This window comes from Artemia sp. Qi Xiang Cuo, chromosome 4, assembly GCF_049724085.1.
Source record: "Artemia sp. Qi Xiang Cuo chromosome 4, ASM4972408v1, whole genome shotgun sequence".
Taxonomy (NCBI): domain Eukaryota; kingdom Metazoa; phylum Arthropoda; class Branchiopoda; order Anostraca; family Artemiidae; genus Artemia; species Artemia sp. Qi Xiang Cuo.
Window position 1 is genome coordinate 72,121,288 of NC_142797.1, and position 18,915 is coordinate 72,140,202.

General features: G+C 32.4%; 1 protein-coding gene across 2 annotated transcripts in view; it reads left to right on the forward strand.

Moving 5' to 3' along the window:
- pch2 (pachytene checkpoint 2 protein) overlaps positions 1-18,915 on the forward strand; it is a 69,374-nt gene that overhangs the window by 50,148 nt on the left and 311 nt on the right. For both annotated transcript variants that reach the window (XM_089087656.1, XM_089087655.1), the window contains exons 6-7: positions 9,627-9,780; positions 17,037-17,140. In XM_089087656.1, coding sequence (XP_088943782.1) covers positions 9,627-9,780; positions 17,037-17,140 — 258 coding nt within the window. The remainder of the gene's footprint in view (positions 1-9,626; positions 9,781-17,036; positions 17,141-18,915) is intronic.

Below are 18,915 nucleotides of genomic sequence, written 5' to 3' on the forward strand. Positions count from 1 at the left end.
TTTAGATAGCCATTTCGTTAAAAATAGTTCAAAGGTCAGATAAGAAAAACTCCTGTGCCGACGCAAACCCCTAAGGCGCGGGGGCAGACGTTGTAAGTAATGCCCTGGGGGCTCAATGGATTCTTATGGAAGAGGCTCTCGTATAGACTTCAAAGAGGGCTCATTTAGTTGGAAATTGAAAGTTCTAATAAGTTTTTGAGAGTCAAAAGAGATTGGAGGGCAACTAGCCCCCCACCCCACGTCCCTTTTTCCCCGAATGCATCCCATAAAAACTTTGAGATAACCATTTTGTTAAAAATTGTTCAAAAGTTAGATAAAAAAAAATAACTCATGTGTCAACATAACACAAAACCCCAGGGTCCGGGAGGAGGCGTTGTAAATTATACCCTGGGGCATATATGGTTCTTATGAAATGGATGCTCTTATAAACTTCATAGAGGGCTCATCTGATTAGAAATTTTAAGTTCTAGCTCACGTTTTAAGAGTCAACAGCTATCGGAGGATAACTAGCCCCCCCCCACACACACACCCTTTTTGGCCCAAACCCATCCGATAAAAATTTTTAGATAGCCATTTCGTTAAAAATAGTTCAACGGCCAGATAAGAAAAACTCCTGTGCTGACGCAACCCCCCAGGGCCCTCGGGCAGGCGTTGTAAGTAATCCTCTAGGGGCGTATATGGTTCTTATGAAAGGGATGCTTGTATAAACGTCAGAGAGGGCTCATTTGAATGGAAATTGAAAGTTCTAGTTCAATTTTTAAGAGTCAAAAGAGATCGAAGGGCAACTAGACCCATCCCCACGTCCTTTTTCCTCCAAAGTCGCCCGATGCAAATTTATAAATAGCCATTTTTTTAAAATAGTTCAAAGGTCAGATAAAAAAATTTCGTTGTCGACACAACTCCCTAGGCCGGGGGGCAGGCGTTGTAAGTTATGTCCTGGGGCCGTATATGGTTCTTATGGAAGGGATGATCGTTTTGATACTTTGAGTTTTGATACTTTTGATACTAGTTTTGATACTTTGATGAACGTTTGATTTTGAAAAGAAAAAAGTTTGATTTTGAAAGAAGGAATTTTTTAAAACTTGAAACATTTTGCAATCAAAAACGAACAAAAATTAATTAAATAAAGACTTTCCGAAAAAACGTTTTTCAAAGAAAAGTAAGGGCCATTTTTAACTTAAGATCAGTAGATACAAATACCAGTTAAAATTCAAACTCAAAACGACCAGAAAATACTATTAAAGAGTAAATGAAACCAAAAACGAACAGAAATTAAATAAAACAACCATAGCAAAAAAAACACACAACAAGTAATAATATAAATGAATAAATAAATCTTAATGCGAGTAATCCATAAATTGAATATGCAAATCAAGCTTGAAACGAACAAAAATCACTACAAACAAGATTCTTGGTATCGCCCCCTTCTCTCACTGTAAAAAATCTAAAACCTACTGCGTCATTGGCACTTTGCTGAAAAATATATGGGTCTTAAACAGTCTTGGAAAGTATAAACAAAATCATATTGAATATATAATATATAATAATATTAATCGTTGAAAGATCCATCAGTTCAAGATTTTATTTCACTGTAATTTTATTTTTATTTTCAATGCTTTAAGGACTGGGAAAGAAAACATTTGTAATATACTTCATTTTCAGTGAAGCGCCAATGACGCGGTTTTAGGTTTTTACAGTTAAGGAAGGGGGCAGTATCCAAACTCTTGATTGTAGTGGAACTATATTCGTCTTGAACAATTTTAGGAAGAACTAATAAACTAAACTAAATATTTGATGTATAATGATATTAGTTGCTGGAAACTCTTCAGTTCAAAATTTTACTGTAATTGTAATGTTTATTTTCTATATTACGTGCAAAAGAATATATTTGTAATACAATTCGTTTTCAGTGAAGTGCCAATGATACAGTAGGTTTTAGACTTTTACAGTGAGAGAAGGAGGCGATACCCAAACTCTTGTTTGTAGTGATTTTTGTTAGTTTCAAGCATGATTTACATATTCAATTTAAGTTTCACTCGCTTTAAGATTTATTTATTCATTAAGCTAAGATTGTTTATTTAACTTCTGTTCGTTTTGGTTTCATTTATTCTTTAATAGTAATTTTTGGGCGTTTTGTGTTTGAATTTTAACAGGTATCTGTATCTGCTGATCTTAAGTTTAAAATGGCCTTTACTTTTCTTTGAAAAACGTCTTTTTCGGAAAGTTTTTTTGAATTAATTAAGTATAAAAAATGACAGGTTGTAGTCCAAAATAAGTGTCATGCATCAAATGCGTCGATGTGTCAATAAACAATTTATTTAGTGACGAAAAATTGAAAAAAAAAGGTTTCAGAGCACTATGTTCCACCAAACCTTCAATAACCAATGACTTGCGAAACTGCTTTCTTTTCAAAGGAACCATCCTCTCGCAAACGACCATAGATGAATTAATTTTTGATATACTACAACCTCATTGGTTTACAACTACAACCTCATTAGTTTTCGTCGAAATCAAGCTTGTTTTCTTCCATAAAAGCCATTGGAACGACTAAACGGGTTAAAAAATGAGCATAGTTCCTAACGACGCACTGCAGTACCAAGCCACCTGTGGCCAACGCAGCTACGCATGCTCCTCCTCTATCTCAATCTATTTAAATTCCCCCTCTTAAAAAGGGGATAATAAACGAGAGAAAGCATGGAGGCACTGCGTCCTAATAACCATTGAGTAAATCAATCTAAAGAAACGCTAGTGAAAGTGTTTTCCTTTCAAAGAAACTATCCTGTCGCAAATAACTTCAGACGTATTAATACATAAGAGACTACAGACAACATTGTTTTTAGTCAGAGTCAATCTTTTTTTTTTTTTTTTTTTTTTTTTTTTTTTTTTTACAAAAACTTTCGAACAACTAAACGTGTCAATAAAAAATGTAAAAGAAGAGATAATAAACGGGAAAAAACATCAAAGCACTGTATTCTGGCGAACCTTGAATAATTCACGTAAATTAAGGTTAGTGAAAGGGTTTTCCCTTTCAAAGGAACTCTCCTGTCGCAAATGACCACAGATGTATTAATGTATAAAAGACTACAGACAACATTGTTTTTGTCGAATCAAGCGTTTTTTTTTTCACAAAAACGCTCGAAACACCAAAACCTGTCAATAAACAATGTAAAAGAAGATATAATAAACGGGAAAAAGTATCAAAACACCGTGTTGTAGCAACCCTTGAAATTGAAAACGTTTAATTGTTTCATTTTGGGCACAAGGTGTGAACGGGTGAAGGTCACCTTGTCCATGATGTTTGTTGTTGAATCCCTCCCAGAATTTGAAGACGTGAACGACCGAGAAGGGTACCGTGGTGTTGAAACTTCCGTTGAAGATCAATGAAGATGTCCTGATGAATAAGCCCCATTGTCCTCTTATCTGACAGTTGGTGTTGAAAGATTTAAGCTACTGGCAATATGAGTTTTTGTGAGCTTCAAGCGCTTTGTCCTCCTTGGCGCCAGCAAAAGCTTCTTTCCAGAGATTTCTCTGTTATTTATGTTTCTGCGGAGAACGCTCCATTCGTGCGTGCTGGCTAATGGGTATTTATCAGTTCCCTTTTTTCAGTTATTATTATATATTATCTGGTACTATTCAGGTAATAAATCAAGCCAAATGACGTATACGTCAGACTTTCGTTGTGACTTTCTTTTTTCCTCTGCTCAAATTTGTATGGAAAATTTAAGACTCTTCTCATATCCTCTATAACAGTTCTTTTTGTTTTCCTCATTTTCCTTCTGTGATTCTGAAAGAATCACGGAGGACTCTAGACTACATGCACAAATAGATCATTAGCCGATAATCGTTAAGAAAATTCTGTTCTTTGTGTACATTGCAGTTTCAATTCATTTTGTGTAGGAGACTCGAGACTCTTCTCATGTCCTCTGTAAGAGTTCTTTTTTTTCATCTTTTTTACTGAGTTACTGAGGATTCTGGAATATATGTAAGGATAGATCTTTTCCGGCAATATTAAGGAAATTTTGTTCTTTTTGTACATTTCTCCAGCACAAAAAAGAGTGTTTTTGAAATTCAGCTTTTCTGGTGGAAAGACTCCATGTATCTCATCTCTGTACACAGGTATGTCTTTTGCTGTTTCAAATTATTTGAAGGTCACAGTGGACAGATAAAAGACTACTCACAGGATGAAACACGTGAGAGAATCAAATTTTCATTAGGTTTTTCCGCTTATTTCCTTCTTAATTTTATTTTACTTTTGCTTTTTAACTTTAATCTTATCTTTCGATAAGACATTTTTATAATATTTTAATTCTTGTCTATTTTTATTTGTTGATTCTTATTTTGGTTCTGAATTTAAATCTTTTAGTATGATTTAAAACTCTTTTGTTTTTGAAATTGTAATTCTTTTAATTCTTGTCTGTTTTTATCTGTTGATTCTTATTTTGGTTCTGAATCTAAATCTTTTAGTATGATTTAGAAATTTTTTGTTTTTGGACTTCTAATTCTTTTAGTTCTTGTCTATTTTTATCTGTTGATTCTTATTTTGGTTCTGAATCTAAATCTTTTAGTATGATTTAGAACTTTTTTGTTTTTGAACTTTTAATTCTTTTAGCTTGTCTATTTTTATCTGTTGATTCTTATTTTGGTTCTGGATCTAAATCTTTTAGTATGATTTAGAAATTTTTTGTTTTTGAACTTTTAATTCGTTTAATTCTTGTATATTTTTATCTTTTGGTTCTTATTTTGGCTCTGAATCTAAATTTTCGTTTGTATGATTTAAAACTTTTTGGTTTTTGAACTTTTAATTCGTTTAGTTCTTGTCTGTTTTTATCTGCTGATTCTTCTTTTGGCTCTGATTCTAAATTTTTGTTTGTATGATATAAAACTTTTTTGTTTTTGAACTTTTAATTCTTTTAATTCTTGTCTATTTTTATCTGCTGATTCCTATTTTGATTCTGAACCTAAATCTTTTAGTATGATTTAAAACTTTCTTGTTTTTGAACCTTTAATTCTTTTAATTCTTGTCTATTTTCATCTATAGATTCTTATTTTGAATCTGAATTTAAATCTTTCAATATGATTTAAAACTTTCTTGTTTTTGAACCTTTTTAATTCTTGTCTATTTTTTATATCTTTTAGTATGATTTAAAACTTTTTGTTTTTGAACTTTTAATTCTTTTAATTCTTGTCTATTTTTATCTGTTTATTCTTATTTTGGTTCTGAATCTAAATCTTTTAGTATGATTTAGAAATTTTTTGTTTTTGAACTTTTAATTCGTTTAATTCTTGTATATTTTTATCTGCTGATTCTTATTTTTGTTCTGATTTTAAATCTTTTAGTATGATATGGAACTTTATTTTTTGAAATTTCAATTCTTGTCTATTTTTATCTTTTGATTCTTATTTTGGTTCTGAATCTAAATTTTTGTTTGTATCATTTAGAACTTTTTTGTTTTTGAACTTTTAATTCGTTTAATTCTTGTCTATTCTTATCTGCTGATTTTTATTTTGATTCTGAACCTAAATCTTTTAGTAAGATTTAAAACTTTTTTGTTTTTGAACTTTTAATTCTTTTAGTTCTTGTCTATTTTTATCTGTTGATTCTTATTTTGGTACTGAATCTAAATCTTTCAATATGATTTAAAACTTTCTTGTTTTTGAACCTTTTTAATTCTTGTCTATTTTTTATATCTTTTAGTATGATTTAAAACTTTTTTTTTGAACTTTTAATTCTTTTAATTCTTGTCTATTTTTATCTGTTTATTCTTATTTTGTTTCTGAATTTAAATCTTTTAGTATGATTTATAACTTTTTTGTTTTTGAACTTTTAACTATTTTAATTCTTGTATATTTGTATCTGCTGATTCTTCTTTTTGTTCTGATTTTAAATCTTTTAGTATGATTTGGAACTTTATTTTTTGAAATTTTAATTCTTGTGTATTTTTATATTTTGATTCTTATTTTGGTTCTGAATCAAAATTTTCTTTTGAATCATTTAGAAAGTTTTTGTTTTTTAACTTGTAATTATTTTAGTTATTGTCTATTCTTATCTGCTGATTCCTATTTTTATTCTGAACCTAAATCTTTTAGTATGATTTAAAACTTTTTGTTTTTGAACCTTTAATTCGTTTAATTCTTGTCTATTTGTATCTGCTGATTCTTATTTTGGTTCTGAATCTAAATCTTTTAGTATGATTTATAACTTTTTTGTTTTTGAAATTTTAATTCTTGTGTATATTTATCTGTTGATTCTTATTTTGGTTCTGAATCTAAATTCTTGTTAGTATGATTTATAACTTTTTGGTTTTTTAACTTTTAATTATTTTAGTTCTTGTCTATTTTTATCTGTTGATTCTTATTTTGGTTCTGAATTCTAAATTTTTGTTTGTATGATTTAGAACTTTTTTTTTTGAACTTTTAATTCTTGTGTATTTTTATCTGTTGATTCTTATTTTGGTTCTGAATCTAAATTTTCGTTTGTATGATTTAGAACGTTTTTTTTTTAACTTTTAATTCGTTTAATTCTTGTCTATTTTTATCTGCTGATCCTTATTTTGATTCTGAACCTAAATCTTTTAGTATGATTTAAAACTTTTTTGTTTTTGAAATTTTAATTCTTTTAATTCTTGTCTGTTTTTATCTGTTGATTCTTATTTTGGCTCTGAACTTTTTTGTTTTTGAACTTTTATCTGTTGATTCTTATTTTGGTTCTGAATTTAAATCTTTTAGTATGATTTAGAACTTTTTTTTTTGAACTTTTAATTCTTGTGTATTTTTATCTTTTGATTCTTATTTTGGTTCTGAATCAAAATTTTTGTTTGTATGATTTAGAACTTTTTTGTTTTTTAACTTTTAATTCGTTTAATGTTTGTCTATTTTTATCTGCTGATCCTTATTTTGATTCTGAACCTAAATCTTTTAGTATGATTTAAAACTTTTTTGTTTTTGAAATTTTAATTCTTTTAATTATTGTCTGTTTTTATCTGTTGATTCTTATTTTGGCTCTGAATCTAAACCTTTTAGTATGATTTAGAACTTTTTTGTTTTTGAACTTTTAATTCTTTTAGTTCTTGTCTATTTTTATCTGTTGATTCTTATTTTGGTTCTGAATCTAAATCTTTTAGTACGATATAGAACTTTATTTTTTGAACTTTCAATTCTTGTCTATTTTTATCTTTTTATTCTTATTTTGGTTCTGAATCTAAATTTTTGTTTGTATCATTTAGAACTTTTTTGTTTTTTAACTTTTATTTAGTTTAGTTATTGTCTATTTTTATCTGCTGATTCCTATTTTGATTCTGAACCTAAATCTTTTAGTATGAATTAAAACTTTCTTGTTTTTGAACCTTTAATTCTTTTAATTCTTGTCTATTTTCATCTATAGATTCTTATTTTGAATCTGAATCTAAATCTTTCAATATGATTTAAAACTTTCTTGTTTTTGAACGTTTTTAATTCTTGTCTATTTTCATCTATAAATTCTTATTTCGAATCTGAATCTAAATCTTTCAATATGATTTAAAACTTTTTTGTTTTTTGTTTCTGAATCTACATATTTCAGTATGATTAAAAATTTTCTGTTTTTGTGATAGTAAAATATTGTACTGGCACGTTAACAAATTGAGAAGGAATAGTCAATCCGGACTTGGCCCAGTTAAAGATAGGAATGGGGTCACAATTAGCGATAAGGAAAAAACTAAGAGAGATGGGCCGAACATTTTGAGAATTTGCTTAATCGAGATAGAGTTGCAGGAAAAGATTTAGAGGAAAATGAAAAAGTTTCTGATACCTTGGATGTGAACAAAGATTTGTTTTGTGATGAGGAATTAGCAACAGTACTAAAAGGATCAAAAAATAATAAGGCTCCAGGTACCGATAGGGTGGTAAATGAGTTTCTTAAATATGGTGGCTCTGAGCGTAGAAATAAGTAACTGAAGATAATAAATATGATTTTTGAAAAAGGGGAAGTGCCTAACGATTTTAGGAAAAACTTAATTAAGCTATTTTATAGGAAAGGTGATAAAAGTGAGTGTGGTAATTATTGAGGCATTAGACTGGTCTCTGTAGGTAGTAAATTACTTAGTAATATGATACTTCTTACACTGAGAGATGCCGTAGACAAAGTTTTAAGAGAAGAACAGTGTGGTTTTAGAAAAGGTAGAGGATGTGTCGACCAAATTTTCACTCTTAGGCTAATAATTGAGAAGTGTCTGAGTTGTCAAACACCTTTGGGCCTCAGTTTTATAGATTATGAGCAAGCGTTCGATTCTGTTGATAGAAGGGCTTTAGTAAACGTTTTATCCTTGTATGGTATACCAGACAAATATATTAAAGTGATTAGTGCTATGTACGTGAATAACACCGCTGTAGTTAAGGTAGGAAGTGAGGTTAGCACCTGGTTTTGTATTAAATCAGGAGTTAAGCAGGGTTGTGTTCTATCCCCCTTTATATGGATTATTTTGATGGACTTTGTCTTAAGGAGCACAGGAAAGGCAATGGGAGACCACGGACTCAAACGGGGAGGAAAAACTCTGCTGGACTTAGATTATGCGGATGATTTAAGCATCCTAGATGAAAGTGTGAGCAAAATGAATGAAATTTTAGAGGTTTGGCGAGTTCAGGGTGCTAGAATTGGTTTGAAAATTAATGTTTGGAAGACTAAGTCACTAAGGCTAGGAATAAATGAAGATGAAAAGATGATGTCGGGTAATGAAAAGATTGATCAGGTGGGCAGCTTCACTTACCTTGGTAGTATTATTAGTAAAAATGGTGGGAGCAGTGAAGATGTTAAAAGTAGAATAGCCAAGGCTCAGGGTGTTTTTTCACAGTTAAAAAAAAGTTTGGAAGAAAAGGAAGATAAGTCTGCCAACCAAGATTAGAATATTAGAAGCTACAGTGATGACAGTGGTCAAATATGGCTCTGAAGCATGGACGCTCCGAAAAGCGGATGAAGATTTGCTAGATGTTTTCCAAAGAAATTGCTTAAGGATTGTTCTGGGTACCCGACTGACTAACCGTATTTCAAACAATAGGCTACACGAAAAATGTGGTTCAATACCGCTTTCTAGGGCTATAATGAAAGAAAGGTTGATGTGGCTAGGGCACGTTGTGCGGATGAAGGATGATAGATTGCCGAAGATTTTTCTTTTCGGCTACCCATCTAGGCCTAAACAGAAAGCAGGTCGTCCTCGTCTGGGGTGGGAGGACGTCATAAAGAAAGTTTTAAAGGAAATGGAAACTTCCTGGGATGGTGTAAAAAGGAAGGCTCTTAAATAGATTGGGGTGGAGGAGGAGCGTGCGTAGCTATGTTGGCCTCAGGAGGCTTGGTGCTGCGGTGAGTTGTTAGTAGTAGTAGTAGTAGTTACATGAGGAAATCCACTGATTCATCTTTTCGTGACAGATACTAATAAAGTAATAAGAGTTAAATCCATTTGGCTTCTTTTTCTATTCCTCTATCGTTTTCTCTGTCTTTGCATGTTTCTGCTCCCGAAGAAAATTAATTTTAGTTCACAGTTTTTGTTTTTTATCAGGGAAAGGGCTCCCTGTATACTCCCTCTTGTGTGCATATTTGTCCTTTATTTATTTTTATTTAGGTTTTCAAACGTTTTTCTTTACGGCTTTTTATTTAGGTTTTCAAACGTTTTGATATTCGTGACATCAAACATGACAAACTCGATTGACTTGGCCTTTGTAGACAGAGCTGATATCAAGCAATATATTGGAAATCCTAAATGTGGAGTCATCGAATCCATTCTGGAGTCTTGTATCAAGGAACTTATTCAGGTACCCCATCGTTCCCTTTTTTTCTCACTTTATTTCCAAAGACTATTTAACAATTCTTAGCTGTATTGAAAAAAAAACAACTCAACTAGACCCTGGTGCCGTGCAGATGAGGGAAGACCGGCGGGGTGGGACCAAAAACAGCAGGGCGGTGCGCCGCCTGTAAGTTGTCGGCAGCGTGCCGCCTGTAAGATGTCGGTGGCGAGTCACCGGCGCGTTCAATTTTGACCGAAAACATTAATGTTTTCATCAGTCTTTCACGAATCACAGTTTAAATTTACAAATTTACTTCCTCTACTCATTGACAGTACACTTTCATAGGATACTCCACCTAGTAGCTACTGGCAGCAGCCAAACTGTCATATTCTTGTGAAAGTCTCACACCTCCCTTCACACTCCCCTTTGTATTTTTTTAAAGTAGCCATATAATGTTCTATAAGATCCGTCTCTTCTTTAAATTATAAAAAAATAATGAACTTTTTGGCATCTCTGCTTTCAATAAAAAATTCAAGATATTATCATTTAAATATAATAATTACCTAACCCCCCTCTCTCTCTGGATACTACTTTGATAGGATACCGTCTCTGCTTTAAAAAAAAAATAAATTTGAGACATTATCATTTAAATATAATACCTCCCTAACCCCCCCCCCCCCTCTGGATACCACCTTGATAGAATACCGTCTCTACTATAAATTAAAAAAAAAAATAACTTTTTGGCATCCCGGCTTTCAAAAATTCAAGGTACTATCACTTAAACATAATAACTCCCTATGCCCCCCCCCCTCTGGATACCATCTTGATAGGGTACCGTCTCTGCTTTAAATTAAAAAAATGATTAACTTATTGGCATATCTGCTTTCCAAAAAAGTCGAGGTATTATCATTTAAATATTATAGCTCCCTACCACCCTCCCCCCGATCTGGATACCACCATGATAGGATACCGTCTCTCCTTTAAATTAAAAAAAAAATAATTAACTTTTTGGCATCCCTGCTTTCAATAAAAAAAAATCGAGATATTATCATTTAAATGTAATACTTCCCTACCCCATCTGGATACCTTGATAGGATACCGTTTCAACTTTATATTAAAGAAATGATTTACTTAATAATAAACTAGGTTACTATGTGGTTCAAACAAACACGCGAAATAACGTAAATGTTCCTTGAAATAAAGCTTAATGTTCCATGAAAAAAAAATTGAAGGTATGAGTAAGGGGGTACAATGACAACAACAAAAATGTCGAAATTATTCAGATATACCTCAAATTATAGGAAAACTGAGTCGTAGATTCGCCGTGGCATTCAATAAGATCCAAAGAATCTGATTAAAAGGGAGCACACGCAAAAGCCAAATTAGGGCAGTAGCTTATGAGAAGTTGCAAAATACCCGAGACACTGAACAAGTCTCAATGGAGGTCCCTGGGTCTATCAAAATATTTCAATGGTGTCGCAGGGAATTTGATATTATTTTCTTCCGTCTCCACTTTAAATAAAAAAATAATTATCTTTTTGGCATCCCTGCTTCCAATAAAAAAAAGAGGTATTATCATTTAAAAATGATAGCCCCCTATCCTCCCCCCCTATAGGCAATAATTTACAATTTTTTTATGAATTACGTTTTTGGGATAACTTCTGTTTCAATCTTTTTATTCCCCAACCTTGTAAATAACTTAGTTTATAGCTAAATTTTGTCTCAATAGAAGGGTTTTTTTTGGGGGGGGGGGTAAATTTTTTTCACTTAGAAGGTTGTATTTTCTTTAATCTATCAGGCGTCCAACAATTGTGTATTAAACATTAAGAAAATCTTATCTAAAAACAGCAAAAGAAAACAAAATTCTGCAAACTTACGATTCAGCTGTAGAGACAAACTGTCGATTATCAATTTCAAAATCTAACTGAAGCTGTTTCTATTCTACTCAAAAATAAATTCTTGACTACAAATGACGTAAGAAATAGCAGTTGGGAAACTGAATTCGAAATGATTTAATCTCATCTTATAAAGACGATACTTTTTTTGTCAACATATGAAGAACAGTGTATATTGCAATTGCATCTGTCTGGTTTGTATGCAAAGTAATAAAAGAGACGAAAATTGACGAACAAGAGAGTAGTGAAGAATTATGGTAATGCAAAGTAATATTTGGCAGAGAAAGCCTGCCAGACTGGTGATAAATCGCTAGGGGTGGCACCGTGATTGGGTGATTTTCGGGGATTCGGGGAACCAAATTTTTTTTCGGGGTGACGCATAGATTTTCGGGGAAATACCCAAAATTTCGGTGATAGTGCAAGCCCTGCTTGATTTCTAATCAGGAAAATCGAAATACTAAACCACACGAAAAAGAAAAGCTCCGACTTTGCGGTTCACGCAATAAAGAATTGCCACAAAATTGATTCAAAGTCAGCCGAATGCCACTGCCTATGCCGGCGGTGGAGCGCCTGAGTGCACCGGTGGCGTAGCGACACTTCGGCGGTGGTTAACCGGGCATCTCGTTGGCGGCGTTTAGTCGACCCGCCGGCGCGGCGCCGGGGTCTAAACTCAACTCTGTGTTGGCACATTGGAATGATCTCCCCTTGATAGAAAGGGGCCTGGAGTTTAATCCCAACTGATGCAGTGCCTGGAATTGTAAGGAGATATTGCACTAGTATATCCAAATAATCAAAAAAAAAGAAGGAAAAACTTCGCCTTCTAACTCTGTGGTAGCATAGTGGGATTGATTTGTGCTTAGCAATACGGGGCCCGGTGTTCGATTTTAGCTACCACAGGGCCTGGGATTGCACGGAGATTATGCACTAGCGGTTCAATTAATCAAACAAGAAGAAGAAGACCAACCATTTTTTATCCATACAACTTGAGGCCTTGCGGCTGTTGGGATCAAACGTTGGTCTCTGTATTGCCATGGATGCTCATTATGCTTGGTAAATTCTTTCTGTGCGAAATCGAATTTTTTCAAATAGAATTAAAGAACAAAGTTAGCACTTCAAATGAGCAGAAGCTATCCTAAACAAGACGGGGGATCCCGTCCTCCTCAATCTTGGCTCATAACGTTTAAGTGATGATGGCTATTGATGATACAAAAGGAAGAATAGCCTTTTGGTACTGACAAACTTTTTTGTCGTTTTTGAAAAAATAGAAGCATTTCTATAAAAATGTCAAAATTTCATGCTTTTCATGGAAAATTTTCATGCTTTGCATAAAAATGTCAAAAATATGCTGTTTCAGTTAATCGTAAGCCACACTCTAGGCCCACGGTAGTTTTGCTTCCCATGGGAAGTAAGGTCCCTTACTACCCTTACTTCCTTTACTTCCTTTACATAGGCCCAAGGGAAGTGAGTAACACTTAGAACCGACTCATGTTCGGTAACTTCTGCCAATCTAAGCTATGTTTGCTTTGTGCACTCACTGCAAACTGATTTGGACGTTTTGATCACTTAATAAACGGAAACGAGCTAGATCCACTGTTAAAAAACAATTCTGAAAGTATTTCAAGTCAGATTTGCTTGAAACACTTTTGATTCCTTATGTGGCAAACACGTCTCATTGGATTATTCCGTAGTGATTATAGGGTAAATTACCGTTCTCTACTGACGGAACATCATAAAATATGCAGGTGTATTGGAGAAAAGATATAAAAATCTTATCTCTGTTCTTGCTATGTTTTATCTTTCGTCTAAATTTTCTCTTTGTTTTTTTCCTTAATTATTCATTTATTTTACATATTTAGGCATAGTCTATTGGGAAGTATAGAGAATTACTGCTCCATATTTTTCAGAAAATTTCTCATTTTTTTCCTGCAAATTCTTGAATCACGGTTAAAAATTATTTTACCTGATATCAGTTGTACTTCAATTAATACGAGTTACAATAAATAACTTTATTAGAAGTTCCTGGTACAATATTAAAATATAAATTGATATATATATATATATATATATATATATATATATATATATATATATATATATATATATATATATATATATATATATATATATATATATATATATATATATATATATATATATATATATATATATATATATATATATATATATATATATATATATATATATATACGTTTTTTAAACTGAAAGAAAGGAGCGACATTAAAACGAACAGAAATTATTCCGTATATGAAAGGGGCTGTCCCCTCCTCAACGCCTCGCTCTTTACGCTAAAGTTTTTTATTGTTTAAAAAATAAAGTTGTGAGACAGAGTCAAACTTTAGCGTAAAGAGCGAGGCTTTGAGGAGGGGACAACCCCTTTCATATACGGAATAATTTCTGTTCGTTTTAAGTTTTGATGTCGCTCCTTACTTTCAGTTTAAAACACTTTTTTTTATTTAATTTCTGATCGTTTTTTAGTTAATGCAGCTTTTATTTCGGCTCACCGACATTGAATAAGCAAATAAAATTTGCATAAAAATTTTACTTTTCTTTTGCTAAATGGCTGTCTCTAAATTTGGTTCTGACGTAATTTACAGATTAACTTACGTAACGAACTTCTATATTCGTATATTTTTCTTCTGGCAAAAATACAAAGTTGCAGATTTTTGCATATATGAGCTTGAAACCTATGTTATAGGGTTTTCTGATACGCAGAATATGACGGTGTGATTTTCATTAAAATTCTTTCACTTTTAGGGGATGTTTCCCCCCTCTTTAAAAAATCAGGTAAATTTTCTCAGGCTCGTAGCCTTTGATGAGTAATACTAAACTTAATAAAATTTATATATTTAGAATCAGCATTATAAGCCCATTCTTTTGATACATTCATTGACATCAAAGTTCCGTTTTTAAAAGTTTCGATTACTATTGAGCCGTATCGCTTGTTTTTTTTGTTTTGTTTTTTTTTATTACGTATATGTTATTACGTATATGATGGGGTTCTCCCCTTAGTCAATACCACGCTCTTTACGTTAAAAGTTAAAAAATATTTGATTCACAAACCCCTGAATCACAAAGGCCGTTTAATTAGAATAGATAGCTCTTTTGAAAACACTAAAAAAAACTGTAGCGTAAAGAGCGAGATATTGACTCGGGGGAGAACACCCTCATATACGCAATAATTTCTGTTCGTTTTAAGTTCTAATGTTGATTCTTACTTTCAGTTGAAAAAACTTGTTATTTTAAATTTAATTTCTTATCGTTTTTTAAATAATGCTTGGAAATCCGGCGCCCCCGTCATAGAAAAGTCCCTTACCCAAAAGAAATATCCTCCATGGAAAGATTCTCCCAAGAAATCCCTTCCTCCAGCCGCCCCCCACCAGAAAAAATCCTTCCTGAAAATGTCTGTATACTTCCCAATAACCAATACAATATGTAAACAATGAGCAAAGTTCACAGCTTGCAACCCTTCCCCCGGGAACTTTGAGGAATAAGTCATCCTAATAGATATATTTATTCGATTCTCGACTATGGTGAGCAAAATGGCTATCTCAAAATTTTAATTGGGTGACTTTGAGTAAAAAATGAGCGTCGGAGGTGACCCAGTTGTCCTCCATTTGTTTTGGTCACTTAAAAAGGGCACTAGAACTTTTAATTTCCGTTTCAATGAGCCCTCCTACGATATTCTAGGACCACTGGGTCAATACGATTACCTCTGGGGAAAAGAAAGAAAAAAAAACAAATAAACACGCACCCATGATCTTTCTTCTGGCAAAAAATGCAAAAATCCACATTTTTGTAGATAGGAGCTTGAAACCTCTACATTATGGTTCTATGATATGCGAATATGATGGTGTGAATTTCATTAAGGTTCTATAACTTTTAGGGGGTCTTTCCCCCTTTTTTCGAAAATCAGCCAAATTTTCAAAGGCGCGTAACTTTTGATGAGTAAGATTAAAATTGATGAAACTTATATATTTGAAATCAGAATTAAAATCTGATTCTTTTGATGTATCTATTGGTACCAAAATTCCGTTTTTTAGAGTTTTGGTTACCATTGAGCCGGGTCGCTCCTTACTTACAGTTCGTTACCACGAACTGTTTGACTGGATCGTCCCACTAAATGTATGGGTCATGAGAGAGTCGCTCAGCATGTTCTCTGAGTGGAGAAAGGTTTTATTCCTAGAATAGTTCGACTAAGCAGCCTTGGTGGTGGTAAGGGAGAGACAAGACTGGTTAGAATTCATCTGGGTGGACGTGGCAGTCTGCATGCTCCTCCCAAAATCTGATAAGCTTTATTTATACTTCCCCCACCTTTTTTTCACTCTCCAAAAAACTATTTCCATGGTGTATCTGTTGCTGGGGTTTTCATTTCTTCTGGTCATGTTTGTTCTAATAAGCAAGTGTCTCATGTTGGAAATAAATTTAATTTGGCTGAAATAACTTCTAATTTAATAAGTCGATTTTCAATGAAAAGGTTTGCGTTGATGAATATTCTCTGTCAATATTTAGGACTTGCGAAAATAATAATAGATTTTGTTGTGATTTTTGTTTGCGCTATAATTGCGCTGCTTTTCTTCCTTTTGCTTTTTGTTTTATTGTTTGATCTTTTTCTTTTTTAAGATCTTTGTTCTAATTGGCATTACTGTGCATTTATTTCTGCATTAAGTTTATACATTGCGCTCTGCTCTCCATTGGCTAGGCCTGTAATTTTTTTCTAATTAACTAAATAAGTAAATCCTTCATGTTCATATACAATCTTCCTTTTTGCTACTTCGATTTGCTTTTTTTGTTCCTTCGACAAATTGCAAAATGATTCATCTAAATATTTTGTGTGACTAAACTACCACCCAAATGAGGCTGGGACAAACTTTAAAAAACAAGAAAAGCAGAACCTTTAAAGGGGTGAATGAAGGAGAAATAGTCGCCAGTGTGTGGCCCTTAAGGAATATAATGCTGCGTCAAATTTAGGGTCTTAGCAGCAGTAATTAGGTATGTAAAGGTACCAATTGCTGACTTGCTATTATGTTTTTTAGATATTATATTAGATTATTGCTATTATATTAGATTAGATATTATGTTTATAAACAATAATCATAGTTTAGCTCCTTTGATCCTGTTCAAAATTGTAGTCAAAATATGCTTTAGGAAGGGGACTTGTGCGAGATGGTAATAGACTGTTGCTATCAAATAAATAGGAACCTTATTAAGACAATTTGCCTCTGTTTTTGCGAGGAGGGGGGTCTGGATATGTGGAACATCCCGTCCTTTTTTATTATTGTTTCTTTTTTGCCCTTTATCAACATGAAAGAGTTAGTTCTCTTTGTACCTCTTTTTTTCTTTTTTTTTCTTTTTTTTCTTTTTTTTTAGAAAGGTGTCCTCTCTTCAGATAGAGCTCAAGGAGAATCAGGTCTCAGGAATGGAACATCAAAAGGGGAGCTCCATTTCAACAATACTCTGAAAGAAATTGCTGTGTAAGTTTACCTTCATTTGAATACGACGTTTTGCTTACAAAAGGATTTGTTGTTCATGGAGAGTACTAATTAAGCTTAAAAAAGTGTATATTGAGCATATAGTAATTTATCATATTTTCCAGTCATATGCAGTATATAAATAATTTATAAATCCTTTGTCCGTCAGCTCCTTCCCTGAATTTTGGAATTTTTATGTTTTTCCAAAGATATCGAACATTTTCCACATAATTTTTCTATATTTAGCTTTGTTTTGCTAACTTGCTCCCCTTTGGAATTCTGAGTCCCCTCCGTAATAAGTTCTTATCCGTGTGTCTGAATCTTAAGGTACATTCTTTTTCTGTGACTTTGTAGTCACATTGTAGTGTATCTGGTGTTTATTTAGTATTTATTTTTTATTATTTTTTAACATGGAATTTTTAATTTAACTGAGATAACTATTTATTTAAGTATTTACCAACATAATTAAGGTAGTGGGCACGATGAACATTGCCCTTGGGGCCTAATAAGTTTAGCTGTTTTTTCAGTAATTTCTAAAACTTTCCTTACAGTTCGCCTATATTTTGTGCATTTTCAATAAGATGAGTTTATTTATACCCGCTCGCAAACACACATAAAAGAAGTGGAGTAAGAAAAAAGGAAAGGAAAGGAAAAAGGAGAAAAGATCGAGATCTAAACAACACAAAATACAGAATCAATCCAAGCATTACCCATAAATAACGGTAAATGGCTTAAAATGAAAAGAAGGAATAAATGCATACCACTCTCTGTGATTCAGGACATCTAAAGGGTCGGGTAAAGAGCATTTGGCAATATAAAACTGTTCCTGAAAAACATTTCAAAAACTTCAAATAGCGACAATACCCAGAACCAACCACCAGCTTCTCAGCTAAAAACAACGAATCCCAAAGTGGTAGGAACATTCAGCGGCAGGGCCCAGTCGTTGATGAGTCTTCAGCAAATTCATAAAGATTAGTAAGTTTATAAAAATAAGTAAATTTATAAAGTCTACAAATAACATTAGCTGTACCTATTATCCTAAAGTCTATTTAGATATGTTCATATTCTAAGCAAACCCAAAACCTTTCTGGGGGAGGGGTCTTATGTTATTTGCATGGTTATAGATCATTTATATGTTACGCTATTTTTTGTTTTTTTACGGCTTTAATGTTTTAACTTTTAATTTCAATTAACTTTCAGCTTTCTTAGTCTTTAATAAGTAGTTTGGTTTATTCTTAATTTATTTCTCCTTATTGATATGTTATAAAGAGGGTGCTAAGTCGTTAACAAACTATAGAATTCTATAGTTCAAACTATAATATAATTCTTATAATATAATATAATTCAATGCAATTGTTGTCATATCAATTATGATATAAGAACATAATTCAAACTATAGTTCAATATAATATATAATTCGAACAAACTATTCAAATTATATAACACTCAAGAATAATATAACTCAAACTCTTTGTTATTAATAAGCTAAAGAATAACAAACTAGGTCATTAACAAACAAACTGTCGGAATCTCTAACAATCATATTTTATATGCCTTTCAAAGTTCGGTGTGTTAGTCTTATATTTTGTAAGTCTCTAATATTCTGTCATTGGCAAGTAGATACGTTGTATAATAACTATAGATGAATTATAACTTGGGTGGGACGATTTTACATGAGATTCCCCCAATAATGGTCCAATAGAATATCCTCCCGGCAAAAAAGGTAAATTGTTGCTTCTTCTTTTTGAGTTATAGATTTTGATTATTTTTTTCTTTTA